The sequence below is a fragment of the Camarhynchus parvulus genome, chromosome Z, assembly GCF_901933205.1.
Source record: "Camarhynchus parvulus chromosome Z, STF_HiC, whole genome shotgun sequence".
NCBI lineage: Eukaryota > Metazoa > Chordata > Aves > Passeriformes > Thraupidae > Camarhynchus > Camarhynchus parvulus.
Genome location: NC_044601.1, coordinates 37,193,279 through 37,208,381, shown reverse-complemented (window position 1 = coordinate 37,208,381; position 15,103 = coordinate 37,193,279). Strand labels below are relative to the sequence as shown.

General features: G+C 38.8%; 1 protein-coding gene across 1 annotated transcript in view; it reads right to left on the bottom strand.

Moving 5' to 3' along the window:
- The window catches only part of TUT7 (terminal uridylyl transferase 7), a 33,476-nt gene extending 18,619 nt beyond the window's left edge, over positions 1-14,857 (bottom strand). Inside the window, exons 1-10 of the mRNA XM_030968638.1 lie at positions 14,760-14,857; positions 12,345-12,871; positions 8,129-8,304; positions 7,480-7,596; positions 6,524-6,701; positions 5,947-6,035; positions 4,965-5,016; positions 3,245-3,314; positions 2,267-2,393; positions 1,430-1,549 (exon numbers count right to left, since the gene is read on the bottom strand). Coding sequence (XP_030824498.1) covers positions 1,430-1,549; positions 2,267-2,393; positions 3,245-3,314; positions 4,965-5,016; positions 5,947-6,035; positions 6,524-6,701; positions 7,480-7,596; positions 8,129-8,304; positions 12,345-12,840 — 1,425 coding nt within the window. The 5' untranslated portion in view covers positions 12,841-12,871; positions 14,760-14,857. The remainder of the gene's footprint in view (positions 1-1,429; positions 1,550-2,266; positions 2,394-3,244; positions 3,315-4,964; positions 5,017-5,946; positions 6,036-6,523; positions 6,702-7,479; positions 7,597-8,128; positions 8,305-12,344; positions 12,872-14,759) is intronic.
- Between the last annotated feature and the right edge of the window lie 246 nt (positions 14,858-15,103).

Sequence of the window (15,103 nt, the reverse complement as noted above, 5' to 3'; positions counted from 1 at the left end):
AAGCCCAGGCACCAGCACAGGCTAGCAGCTGATCTGCTGGAAAACAGCTCTGTGGAGAAGGACCTGAAGGTCCATGTGGACAACAAGCTGTCCACGAGCCAGCAGTGTGCCCTAGTAGCCAAGAATGTTGTCCTGGGGTGCACTGGGAAGAGCATTGCCAGCAGGGTGAGGGAGGTGATCCTGTCCTTCTACTCAGCCCTGGTGAGGCACATCTGGGGTGCTGTGTCCAGTTCTGGGCTCCTTAAGACAAGAGAGACACGGAGCTCCTGAAGTGCGTCCAGCAAAGGGCAACAAAGATAATTAAACGACTGGAGCACCTCACTTATGGGGAAAGGCTGAGGAAACTGGGCTTGTTCAGCCTTGAGAAGAGGCAACTGAGAGAGAACCTCATCAATGTCTGAGGGAAGGAAGGGTGTCAAGAGGACGGATCCAGCTGGTGCTGTACAGGAGGACAAGAGGCAATGAGCAGAAACTGATGCAAGATGTTCCACCTGAGTATGAGGAAGAACTTGTGCCAATGTACTGTGTGGGTGACCAAGCATTGGAACAGATTGGCCAGAAAATTCTGTAATTCTATGTCATATAAACATTTCTCTGCACATTAGACAAGCATAAATATGTATCTTATAATTATATGGTCATATACAACAGGACATTTTTCGCATCCAGTTCAAAAAGTGCATGTGCTTTTGAATGAGTCAGGAACGTAGTAGATAAAATTGCTAACTGAAAGGTTCTTGTAACTAGCTGCAGGAAATGGAACATGTGTGCTAAACATAACAAGAGACTGTAAGTATAAAAATGGATGTAATTAATATAATTGAATTGGAATTCAATTATTGGAATTAAATTATTGGAGTTGTATAATGGATGCCAATCCAGAATCCAGAATTGGATTCATTATTGGCATCCATAATACAACTCCTGACATCCAGATACATTTTGGTTTCTAAAGCAAAGAAATACATGCTGTAAACTCCTAATGTGATTCTGATGGTATCAGTGCACCAGTGTGTTCCCCAACTATGGTCTATTTTTTTGAGAATTAGATGGCAAATTCCAAGATGTTGTTTTGGGATGTAGCTATGTGGATTGAGTTCTCAAGAGTCTGGAGGAAAGGCTGAAAAAAATGAGGAAGTAAATTGTTGCAAAAGGCATTATTCAATGCCCACCTCCCCTTATTCACAGAAGGGGCAACAGAGCACTTAATCCAGTGACTAGGATTGTGAAATGCAACCTTACAGCTAGGCATACTAAAGTTAAGTGTAGTCATTGAATGATGATGAATTCACACATGAATTCACATTCTTAAAACCTGCAGAAATGGCTTGCTTATGGCTTGCTTAGAGGATCATAGAGCTGACAGATTAGGTACCACCACAGGCAACTGGTCCTCTCATTTATACTCTTCAGTTATTAATACACATACCCATGAACCCAAATAGACTGGCAGAAAGGGCTCTTTCCTCTGTTGTAGAAAGAAGATAACCATTAAAGCGAACACATAAGGTGACAAACCTCCCTCTTCAGGATGATCAACACAGCATAACTGTAAAAACAAATCATGCAGCCATTAAAGCTTCAAGTGATACTATGGAAAATATTGTTTTAATTACTGTTCAGAAGTCACATTGAATACTACAGAAACTCAGATATCTTTGAGCTCTTACCAGATGCAATTTTTTCTCAAGGCCTGCATATTTACTGCAGTTACAACCATGCTACCATAACATTTTCAGTGTAAGAGCCATAGGACACAGACTGGCAAAACAGACAGCATAGACCACATTTGCAAAAAATGATAGCTCCTTCTGCATAGATACAGTAGTCTTTCAATTTTTACTTGATATTTTAATTGCAGACACATATATTTTAAAAGTTATGTTAATTTCCAAGGTTGTTTTCATCTACAATAGAGACAAACAGCTTTTTCATTTTTTTCATGATGGATTAAGTTTATGAGAAACTAGCAATTCCATCTCATATACATTCCTCTGGCTAGTTTGGTAACAGAGTGGGATACTTACAGTCTGCATTCCACTGAATGAAGCTTAAAACTCCATTTTTGAAATTTAGTGGAACATTATCACGCAAAAATGTACATTTTATAAATTCTATTATTACTGATTTATAAAAACTTACGTCCTTATTTCAACTGTTTTCCAAGGGCTGTTTCAACAATCATTTTCTAAACCATAACTACAGGCATAATATCAAAGTTAATTCAATATTTATTCACAGATAAGGGAGTACAAATGACTCTCACCTTTGCCCAGTACCTGAAGGCAATCACTAAAGGTACGACAGCAGGTTCCAGCTTTCCAAGTGTAGCCAAATGGTTTGTTGTCAGACAAGCATTCTCATTCCCTGCACTCACTTTACAAATAAGGCCACTAAAATCCAAAAAGAAATGAAAGATCTTTAAGGTTTTGTAACATCCATAGATCAGAAAGCACCTCATAGAACAGTGTAGCAGAAGGCTGTAAGGAAAGACTTGATAGCCTCTCAAAGACAGCATCTCTGCATGAAAAGCAGCATGCAATACTAATTAGATTTACAATTAGGTTGAGAATATATGATTATAATTTCCTGTACGAGTGTTTTAAGATACAATTCAAATTTAAGTATTTTTCTAATATTAATTTACTGAATTGAAAAAGTTATAGTATTCATTTCCTTCATGAAACAAAAATGTCTTCCCACACCACACCCACCATCAAACAGTTTCTATGGTGTTTTCACATAACACAAAATATTTTTAAACACTGAACAATCAAGGTAGCACCAAATAACTGGTAATATTTTTATCAGTAGCTGTTTATAGAATGTTTCATGAATCTTAATTGACATTCATCAAATGGGCAAAATAAAATATTTTTCACTTTTCTCAAAATACAAGCGAAGCTAAGCAACTGTTCTTATCCTTACAGAAATCTATAATTTAATACGGTATCTACTCTACCTATAAGAAAGGAAAGTTTCTGCTTAAGCAATAATCCCAAATGGAAGGGTAAGGGTACATGCTGGAAGCCATAATGGTTGAAGGGGTTGGGAAATACACAGCTGAGGACAGAACAACCCTTACCCTCTTATTCTAGGCTAGGAATGACTTGCCCATGAGTGTTAGTTTGTGTTTCAAGATCCATGGAACTGTAATAATTTAGTACAGAAACGTCATTTATCAGGTGGTAATATAATTTACATTGCTATATACTATTAGAACACACAAAGTGACAACTGAGACCTTTGCTTTTCTCTGCACACCACCACTGGTACTCTAGCATGGAAATCTGCATCAACTTCCGTAAAAGATTCTAAATGGGAAAAAGAAAAAGAAGAAGCCACATTAAGCATGATGTTGATAAAAATATGTTGAACTGGATGCAACTAGAGGAGTACAGGTAGAATTTCAGCTTCTAATATAATGACTAATATTGAGAAAAATAAAGTACATACGATAGGAAGAATATGGTCTATACATGAAGGACTGTTAGGAAAATACTGAGAAAAACCAGAACTTTTCAAAATTCATATATACACAGTAGGTAAAATTAAGGAGGTATATTTCGGTTTAAGAGCTGGCTTCAGTAACTGAGGCATGCAGAGAGACCTACAACACCTATGGAACAATATTAGTGTGAAAAAAAAAAGTGTTACATCACTACTATACAGAAAGAAACTTTTTCCCCTGGTTACTTGACAATCTTTTATGTAAATATAGAACAGGCTTGCCTACATGACATCCTTTTGCTATGCTTTTTCTCTTTTTTTCCTTATTCTTTATATCATTCAGCTGTCAGCCCCCCTCGTCCCTTCTCTTAGTGATACTGATTTGATCCAAACTAGACTTATTTTTTGATAACTACGGTTTGACTGGGCCAGGAGGGGAGGAAACTGTCAAACAATTTTAGATACTTTACTCAAAAGTTCTGAAATGACAATATTTTTGTGATGTTACTTAGTCAACTGGACACCTAATTTCACTGAAAATTATCTTGCTTTTGCCACTGCAGTACCTCAAACACCTAACACTCTATTCTTGTATCTTCTCACTCACAAGAGAATACTCTGCACAACATGTTAATGCAAATATTACTTGCTTTTGTGATACAACAGCAATACTAATTTCTTACGAGATCTGGGTCTTCTTCCTCTAATCAAACTTAAAAAAACCCCCATTCTCAAAGACCATAATGGTCCAGATAATAAAATGCACATACAATGATGGTGGGGACGCCACTGCAAAAATCTAGGTCAGTAAACATATGTGTTTTGAACCATACGGTGTGGTTCCCCAACTGCCGCCATAAAGAAAGGCAAGAAAACAATGTTACCTTTTGCAATCTGCATTTAAAAAGAATAGAATTTTCTTCCCCCCACCCAGTATTTCCATTTTTCTTCTTGTCTGCATTTGCTTGAATTGGTTTGAGTTAGTGCAGTTTTTTAAAGGATCTTAAATTTTACTTCCTTGTATTAATGCGCGGAGCTACACTATCTGAAAAAAACCCATGTGCCTGTATGCAGTCATCAAGGCCATTACGTGCACTGACAGACTCGAGCATGTTATTACAGGAAAAGAGACCACAATGTGAAAGTACATTACTGGGTTTCTGTTACATATGTTAAAGAACTTAGGCTGCTTTCTGCACTAGGCACGGCTAATAGAGCAGGCTGAGGAGAGGAGCAGAGTCTATCTCATATGTATTGACATCTTCACTCATAATGTAGAAGAAAGCCTCCCTAAGAATTTCTCACATCATCAAAAATGAGAGGACTTCAGCCCTTGTAACACTGAATGCCAAACCAAAAGTAGTTCTCCTAATGTATTCTTTTCTGCAGTAATATTCAGGCTCCTATCTTTCTAAAAAAAGAATAGCATGTGATATACCTGTTCAGCAGAAGTGATATTCAACAATACTAAGTAAGAGTTTAATGAAATCGAGAAGGCACCAATTTTTTCTTACCACTGTTCTGGAGACTTTCTTGCACAAGTAAGAGAACATCTGGTTGAGTCATCTGTCAATAAAAGGAATAAAGCTGTTTTTGTATCAACCACCTGTCAAGAAAGTGATTTTCTACAACTCAAATTTAAAACCACCTCTACGTGTACTTCACTCTTATTAGGTTGCATCAAAAGGAAGAGGAGTTCTGCTTGCTTTGAAGGAAATTGTTAATAAAGTTATTTTTACTTCTACCAAAGACTTGGTTATGGTAAGAAAACCCCCACCAACAGAATTATTGCTTCAGTGTGCTTAAATATGACTGCATTCTGACACATTGGACTTACATCATGTTAAAGACTGAACTTATGGCCTTTTAGAATCCTATGCACTTTATGAACATAGATCATTCTCGGTTTCTAAAGGAAATGTTAAATTCTAACAATGTGACTGCCAAATCAACTACAGAAGGAGCAAGTTTAAGTATGGAATCATGTCCTTAATTCCTTTTCAATGTTCAAGCACAAAGATGCATAAAAACAATTTGCATGATAAATTAAGACCTTAAATTACTCCACATATAAATAACCATGAGGTTTCATGGGTCAAATATAACCTAGTACTCAAAATGTGCATATGTGAATATATCAATACAAAACCAGGATCAATACTGAAACAAGATCACAGAAGTGTTATTTATTCCAGCTGTTAGAGAATATAAATAATAATCTGTCTCAGAGGACTGCAAGAGTACAGATGTTTTAAGTGTTTTCAGAAGAAGTTTCAACAAAACACAAAGATGTATTACACTGCCTGATGACTACTGTTCTACGAAGAATGTTATTTTAAGACCAGACTGCCTCTGTTTTACCCAAGGGGCTTTTATAAATACTGCTACTACCACACTATAAAATATATTTACAATATAGTCTACATGAAGATGCAAAACACCAAAAAACCACACTCAACACCACTAACACACACTTAATAAAATGGCCTTACTTACATTGGCAGGAAACTGGGTATCTATGTTTAAGTCTGAGGTTTTGAAGCCAAATCTGCTATAGGAGGAGCCATACAATCTTAATGAACACTCTGCAACAAAAAGAATTATACTTCATTTACACTATGCCTAACTATAAGCCTGTAGCTACTTACAGCATTGCTAATAGATCTTAAACCTACACCTGGTTTTGGTAGGCACAGGAAAAGAAAAAAGGTCTTCAACAGCCCAGAACTGTTCCTAAATCCTGCCTCCCATGCTGTTGTTGGTAAAGGCTTATCATGAAGGTCAAATCGCTCTCACATCCTTTTTATCTTCACTTTTTACTACAGGCCTGTTTGGGTCATGAACACCACTGTAATTTAATTTTGGAACAGGTTTATATTGCTACATCAAGTTGTTCAACTAACTAGTAACTAAACATGCTGTTTTAGAATTTAGAGAGCCAAGGTTTTTAATTCAGCTTTCATTTCATAAGCTGTTGGGGATTTTTTTGGTTGAGTTATTTTTTTGTTCAGTTTTTGTTGTTATTTTGTTTTTAGTAAGTTGGCATATCTAGCACTTAAACTGCAAATAATACCTGGCAATTTTTGACGCAGCAAGTTTTCCATCATTGTTTTAATGTTAAGCCTTTCTTCTAGATCTTCATTACTTAAGCCAAACTCCTGCACAACATTTTCAATAGCAACACCGATAGCTTGTATCTGGGAAGGCGTTGGAGGAGGAAGCGCAGTCAGCAGCTGTTCTTCTTGCTTTTCCTTTCAAGATAAGACCAATGTTTTAATGAGTTTCATGAGTTGCTTTACATGCTAAAATGAATGCCAACAACTCATCCCATGTAATACCACCCCCACCACAAATTTTCCAGGTAATGTAGATAATTGAAGTAATAAAGAATCTGATACTCCAGGAGGCTTCAGTAACGTTCAGAGATATATATACATGTATTTGGCACATTTTAAAAAAAATCACCAATCTTTCATCACCTATGAAGTGTGAAAAGACAGGAGGTAAAGAGGAAGAACAGAAAACCGGCATAAGACATATTTTTGTCCACTTCAAGCAGAGAAAGTAGAAGATGTTTAAAAAAAAGATAAAATTGATGTCATGCTGGAAGTTATTTTGAAGCTTATGCTCAAAACAAACCTATTTCCTTTACATATAAACAAATCTGTAATACTCCACAGGTGCTTAATTTTTGCAGTACTTCTGCACTATTAAACTGAAATAGTAATTAGTACTGAAATAGTAATTTCTGCCATATTAAACTGAAATATTAATTCTGACATATAGGTTATAACTTCTAATTCTTCCATACCAACCGTATTTGCTTATTCCTACTGCTCATTGCAAAGTCCAGGTACCAGGCTTACTGTTTTCATTAGTATCACTATGCAACAGTTTTTAAAAAGATTGAAACATGGTAAAAACTAAATGTGGAATGGTTTTAAAAGCAGTGCAGTTTCATAATTTTTAATGGAGTAAGGAAGTTTTCATTAAACTACAGTTTATACTTTTTTCTTGCGCTAAACTCACCTTTAAGCTTTTCTTGTGTCTTTTTTCTTTAATATGCTTATGAGCAAAAGCCACTGACTCAATCAGAACATCACACAACTTGCAGGTATATTTTGCTGATGGGTAGCTTCGAGGTTGCTAAAATAAAGATAGTAAAAAAACACCCTTAAAATATATATAAAAGTATTATTTCCACTTCATTCAGTACTCTTGCTAAGTTCAGTGGATTAACTCTGAAATGTACACTCACTTACTTGAGCTTTCTTCACTTCTTATTTGCCATCAAAAAGTTTGCACATCAAATGTAATGTCAGAAGAATGGTATCATGTCAATCACACCCAACAACTTATCTTTTACAGGAGAAAACACCCAATGCCCATGGGAGAATATATTAATTGAAGAAACAACTAGTCCAGCATTTTAATTAAGATCTGATGTCATTCCAAGAACTAAAGGAGTAGCCATTTTTTTGAGCTTGAACTGTTATCAATGTTTTAGCAAAAATACCCAAAAGAAAAACCCTCTTCCTTCTACCATTCATTAACAGCAATATCATTACTTAAATTCTGTTACTAAAGCTACAACCACAGATATTGCTCAAAGTCTAGAATATATTTATATGCAGAAAAAATAGGAGAGGTTTATCTGTACAAGTAAAGACAGCAGCACCTTCTTCAGTCTATAAATGTAGTCTCGTTTCAAGCGTTCTTCAGCTTGCTGCAGTCCCAGAAGTTCTTTTGCTGACAGCACAGATTCATCTATGACTGGATCTTCCACTTCATCATGATCACACTCATCTTTTCTACTTCTTCTCAGTCTTCTTGGTTTTCTAAGGTTCTTCATTTCTTATAAAGAATTATGAGAGCAAACACGTCAAATAACTGCAGACTGCCACACAGCATTTAAGTTTTTTTTTCCTTAATTAACATTCTACTTACTTGAGAGTCAAAGAAAGCACAATTCACCTACCTGGTTTGGTTTCACAATTTGTCCTGTGCAAGTTGGATAATGATAAGTGTATATTAGTATCACAATCTATAGTACCTTTGTCCCAAACTACAAATAAATCAATTAATTTGTTCCACTGAAGAAAATTACCTTATTTAGATAGCTCTGTTAAAACTGGTAAAAAAAAATAGAACTAAATGCAATAGATATACCTGTATGCCATCACACTGAAAATACAGAATATGTCCAAAGATTTTGGGATGCCTGGCTAGGCTTTGGCAGACAAATAAGCTAGATTACAAGTATGATAGAATTAAAAAGTGTAATCCAATCTGAGTGATTTATAAGACCTAGCAGCACTCTGATATGACACTGTTGTGGTTTAGCTCATATATGACAATTTATTAACAAAGAATTATTACCAGTGATAATGTAATTTGCCTTTCAGCTAAACCAGTACATGGATCAGTACTACCTTCAGAATATTACAAAAACAAGTGGAAAAAAGTAAGCACCACTGCTGGCTACAGAGACTAAAGAATGGACTCGCTAAGTATGTGCACATTGCTTTAATAAAGATGTAAAACTGTCATCATCATCATCATAACGCTTAAAAAGCTTGTTGTGTTTACAGCAAAAGCTCTGGAACAAATTAAGCTAAATACCACTTCTACTTTTAAGCAAATTTTATCATCATTTTAAAGCAGAAGTTGCTATTGGCCCAAAGCCAACACCTGTAAAAATCATCTCAGGAATAAATATACACATCAGATTTTCATACCTTGCCTTTCTCTTGTACAGCTATACAGGATGTCCCAATGCCTGGGATTTCTAAAGTTCCCTTCTTCTAAGAAAGTTCATGCAACTTCCTTAGACTCCCAAACTTTTATCATAGCATGAGGGTTTAATTTGTAGTAATTAAAAAAGCCAAAAAAAACAAAAACAAAAACAAAAACAAACAAAAAAAAAACCAGATAAACTCCTCTTCCAAATACCTTTAAAAAATTTCTTTCTCATGACCACAATTTTTGTCTCTAATGATTGGCAAAAGGGTAGTAACAGAGTTGCGTGTTTGTGACCAGGTATTTGATTCAGTTCACTATGCAGCATGCATGTATTAGTGGTGTAAACAGTATCAGGGCAAAGACAGTAATATGATTTCTTTCAGCAGCAGCATAAGTTTAAGCTGCAATAAAGAGAATTTAGGCCTAAGAGGCTGTAGAAGCAGTACTCCAAAGGAATCTCCAGGGAGCAGAAACAGAAGTCAGAGCTTCTGAACCTTCCCCACATCCTACATTTTTGCATCGACATTTCTGCTCAAATTCCTAAGATGTGCCACATCTGTTTCACTACATTTTTTAACTAATCAGTGTGGACAGAACCTGGAGATATATCAATGTTTTCACAGAAAAGCCTGTGACAATTACCTACTTATCAATTATTTCAGTAGCCAACAAGTAACTTGAAAAAAATTTACAAACTAAATAAATACTTCTAATATTTGGTAGGTACAACACTGACAATCTAATTACAGGTTAATGATTAAATAAAGTACCAAAGACCAGTGTCTCAGAGATTTAGTAAACTTCCTTATGAGCTACAATAAAAAAAGACATGAAGGCAATGAAAAGGACAACTGCACAAAATATTTCAAGTAAATGCTAGAAGAAACATTTTTAGTAATTTTGCTACTTGACACAGAACTTCTGAAGAGACCTCAAGAGGTGAGCTATGCTATGCCTGTGCTTCACAGCAGGATGAAACGAACTCTGTCAAATCTGAGCAATGCTCAGCTAACCTGTTCTTAAAGGCCTTCAAGCACCTTTTCCATGAGCTGTCCAGACAACTTCTCCAGAACCTCCCTAGCTTTACCTTTAGAAACATGACCTTTATTCCCCATCTGAATCTTTCTTGCTCAATTTTAGGCCCATTGCTTTGTGTCCCATCTACTGGAAAGAAACAATATAGTTTACTACATCAGCTTTTAACAGCTTCCTACACAGAAGATTGTTACTATGCCTCCCTACCCTCTTCATTTTGCAGAAATATTGGGCATTCTTTACAGTTTGAATAGCTTGTTTCCTACATATCTTGACAACCTTCTTGCTTTTCTTTGCACAGCTTCCATTTTATTCATACAAGTGGGGTGCCAAAACTGATGGAGGACTACTCAGAAAACGGGGTACTTCAGACTGTGAGCCTTTTTTCATGCCTCACAACCCCATGATAACGACTACATTATCATCTTCTGATTCACTACCATGTCAGATCCTTCTCCAAAAAAAATATGACTTTATGGTAAGTTTCCCTCCTTTATTTGCACAGCTGATACTCCTCCTTAAACAATCGCATTTACATATCCTTTGTATTTCATGCTATATGTAGGTCATTTCTCCAACTGTGCAAAGTTATTTTAATTGACCTTCCTGCTTTCCTGCATTCCATTCCTACCAGCTCCACAGCATATTCAATTTTTAGAGCACACAATTAATAGGTCTGCTTTCTTCATTCATCATTACAGTAGTATAACAAACATTGAATGGAATAGAATCCTCACTCACTAGATGTTCATTCACTACTTTCTTTAACTGACAATATCCTTAGTACTTTCTGAGTATAGTTACCTAATTAGCTCTGCAAGTCTCTTACATTAATTTAATCCAGACAATTTTCCACTAGTTTACTTACAGAACTGTCACATAAGAGTATCCAAAGTAGTACAGTACTAGTAAAATCAATATCTACCAACTACCTTTCCCATGTCCACAGGCGATTGATGCCTATTTTAAATAAATAAATTAGGGCTCGGCATACCTTTAGTAACAAATGTATACTTACTGCTTCTTATCTTTGTTACCTTTCAAATGCTCACAGTATATTATTTGTTCCAAAACTGACCCCCAAGACTCAAACTGCGCACTAATTATTTTAGTTCCTCTTTTAAGAGACACTTGCCCATTGCTGTAATCAGTAGCTCACTTCTCTTAAGTTCTCAAATATAATTGCCAGTGGTTCCAAAAATCTATTTCAGTGAGTTCCTGAAGTTTCACAGAAAAAAGTTCATTACATTCAGTAAAAGAAGAAACTAAAGAAAACTTTAACTGAAGAAAAAACTTGTGAAAACATCCGGCACAGGAAAGGACATTTAATTGCTGGACTTCCTAGTGTCACCCAGCAAGAGCTCTTCTTCTCAGCAGAGGGTCTGATTACTATTGTCTTTGGCTCCCACTCTTAAATAAAATAAGACAGGTTTCTTGTCAACTGGCATTCCATGCTAGCAGCATCACACACAAGTTATATTCTCTATATTCTTTTAAGCTTCCTTTTTCTGCTTTACTTGCATTCAATGAAAATGCTATTGTATCAATCACTTCACCCTCCCTTAGGCTGTCTATCCTGACATTTCAATGCTTTGGGTTTGTACTCTCAGCATTAGTACCAACTGCTCACAGGGAAGTTAAATATATATGACAGAACTAGACTCATGTTATTGCTGTACTGAGCTCTCACAATACTGACACAGCGTTGCTTTCTATCTTTATTAAGACACATTGTTAAACACCTCACTGGTAGCTCCAAAAATCTGACCCTGTTATCAGCTTAACTGAAAAATCTCTCACTAGCCTTGACAGATCCATCAAATTGTATGGGAAAAACAACAAACAGGGATACTACACAGCTGCTGCAACCTACTTACTCCTATCACTCACAGGCTAAACTATAAAGACAACACAATCTATAAAACAAGTTCTGTATTATTTGCTGTAACAATTTGTCTGAAGTGCTAGAAGTACAGAGCAGTCAATAGTTTGCGATACATGACAGAACAAAACCACTTTTTTGCTTTAATAGTGAATCTTGAGATTTTACTTTTCAGTAACACATGTAGTAAGCTATTTTACTGGATAGCTATGCAAAAACAAAGAAACGTGATTACCAGAACTTCCTTTCTGCATGTCTGGTACATCTTTTCTCATTAAATCTTCCTGAAGTTGTCGTCTTACATTTCTGTTTCCAGAACCTTCAACCTCGTGAAAAGAGTCCTTTCTCGTCCTGCCATGCCCAGGAATCCAGGCAACAGAACGGTACTCTCTCCAGGTGTCAGAAGTATCATGGTGATCATCAGATCCCCACTTCTTCTTGTGGTCTCTTTGGATATCATTTAACTTTGACCCTTGACAGTAAGCTGTGTTTTTAAGTGAATTTGGGCTACTCAAAACACTTCGGGGCCCTTGCCTGGGACTGCTTCCATAATGACCTGGAGTTCCCTTTTTCTTTTGCAGGCTGGTATCTATTTTATTGCTACAGCCACTTCCATATTCATCCACGACCTGGTAGTCTATCTGTAAGGGACTTTCTTTTAATCCTTCTGGATGCAAAATTTCCAGTTCCTTATTTTGTTTGGCAAAGCAAGGTTTTGCAGCATCTCCCATGGTTATTGCTGTTCAATTCAGTGATTTCCACCTAGAAATCAAAAAGTTAAAAGCTGTATTTTAAAATCAATCAAGGAATGAACACTGGGTATTAACTGCTATGGAAATCTCAACAATCAAAGCCCTGGCTTAAACCAAGTCAAGAAAAGGCAGTCCAAAACTCAGCTAGGTCTCTTCTCTTAGTATGTCTGAACACCTGTGGGTGGCTTATAAAATGCAGAGGTGGCCTACGGCTTTTCCAGGCCCTAAGGTCTCTAGGACAGATAGAAAATTTTAAGAGTCTACATCAGTCTCAGCCCAGCACAGGAAAGTTTTGGAAGAATGGCTAAAGGAGGCAAAAAAGGAGGGAAGGATGGCCCCAAGGCCATTCTACATATCAGAATATTCCTCTTTGCCTACAGTAGACACTGTTCACCTTATTAAGAATGAAAATCATGATCATCAGAGGATAGAGAGACGCACAAGCTAAGCTGCAATCTAGCTATTAGGCAAGTATGATACAGTGACTTAGAAACAATGTGCTCTCCTGCACATTTTAGCCAAACCATCACTCAGTGTTAAGCACTCCTATTTCATATTATTTTAGCATTGTCTAAAACATCTAGACCACTGAATTGCTTGCACATCTATCCTCCTTTCTTTGGTTACCTTCATTTTCTTAATGCAAAACACTCCCACAGATCTCTAACTCCAACGCTGTCAATAAACCATGTGGACTGTGAAAGGGGAACTACAGGAAGAGACTATGTAAAACACGTTAAGGAGCAGTGGTCTCCTCAACACTGAATATTTTACGATTTAAACATAGACACATACAATCAAACAAAAAAGATTTTCTCTTTCAAAATACACATAGATGCTCAAGGATGCAGACAAAACTGTAAAGAGATGTAAAGAGCATTTTCAAGCACCCAAACATCACAAAATGCCCTTCTGTTGCCATTAATGTGGGAGTAGGGTAGCTGATTTTTCACATCTTAATTTTTTTTTTCAGTTCTGCAGGCCACAAAGGCACTCAGAGAATCTCAGTGTCTGCATTTTACAGGTCTGAGGCTTTTAGTGTTTATGCCCCTCTTCAAATGAAGATAGTTTTATGGTCCCACACAAGCAACAAAACAAACAGGATTCCTGTCCTAAAAAACAGTATTTTACCCAGTTATGTACATCTCTGGAAAAGCAGTTGCTCCAGCTGAGAACGGAAAAAAAAGTTTCAAACGCACGAAGCGCACTTGCTTCCCATTTTAGGCAAGAAACGCTGTCAAACCCGAATTTCAGAGTGACCTAAACTCAGCCTGTTTTAGAGTCATCCCCAGAAGCAACGCCCACACCCTGCCGCCAGGCTGGATGGCGACACCTCCCTGCACGGGAAGGAAACAGAAAAGTCAAAGTTACGTTCGCCTCCGGCTCCCGACCAGGACTGGAGTTGCGAGCCTGGTGTGGGCAGGGGGCTGCCCGGGGGTCAGCGGCGTCACAGACGGGCAGGACACGGCTGCCAGCGGGGCCTGCAGCATCGGGCAGCGCCGCCCAGGCTGCCGGCGGGACCCTGGCGCAGGTGTTGGGATACCGGCGCAGGGAACACAGCAGGGCAGGCGGGCCAGGGCTCCCTTGCCGCCACGCTGCAGCTCCCGGCTCGCTCCTCCTCCGCCCCCCACAGGCTAAGGGTCCCCAGCCCCCTCCTGTCAAGCCCCGACTCCGGTGGAAGGACTGTGGCGCAGCATACAGTCAAACCTGCCGCCTCAGCCGGACACAGCCCGCGAGCAGAGGGGCCGCAGCAGGGCCAGGCACGAGGGGACCCAGAGATGTAGGGAGGAAGAGAGGGAGGAAAAGGGGCGAGAGAGGGGCACAGGCCGCGGGTGGACACCGCCCGCCGCCGGGAAAGGCCTCGCCCCACCGCCGGCCGCCAAGAGAAGGGCACTCACCGCCCGCTACCGCCGGGCCGCCCGCCACCCAGAGCTCGCCATTGTGGCGCGACGGAAGCGGCGCTGCTCCCCCGGCGCGCCCGAACTGCGCGCGGCTTCCGGCAGCGCGGGCCCGCCCTCCGCGCCCGGCGGGGCGGGGCGGGGTGCGACAGGGCCGGGCGCGGGGCTGGACGCGGGTGGCGAGCCTGGGAAGCGTGCGTGGCCCAGCGCCGACGTGTTGCGTCGGGTCTTTCCTTAAACCTCCTGTCAAGGTGACTCCACAACCGCCCTGGGCAGGCCGGTTGCCGCGTCTGATCACTCTTTCTGTGAAGAAATTACTCCTGATGTACAGCCTGAGCCTCCCT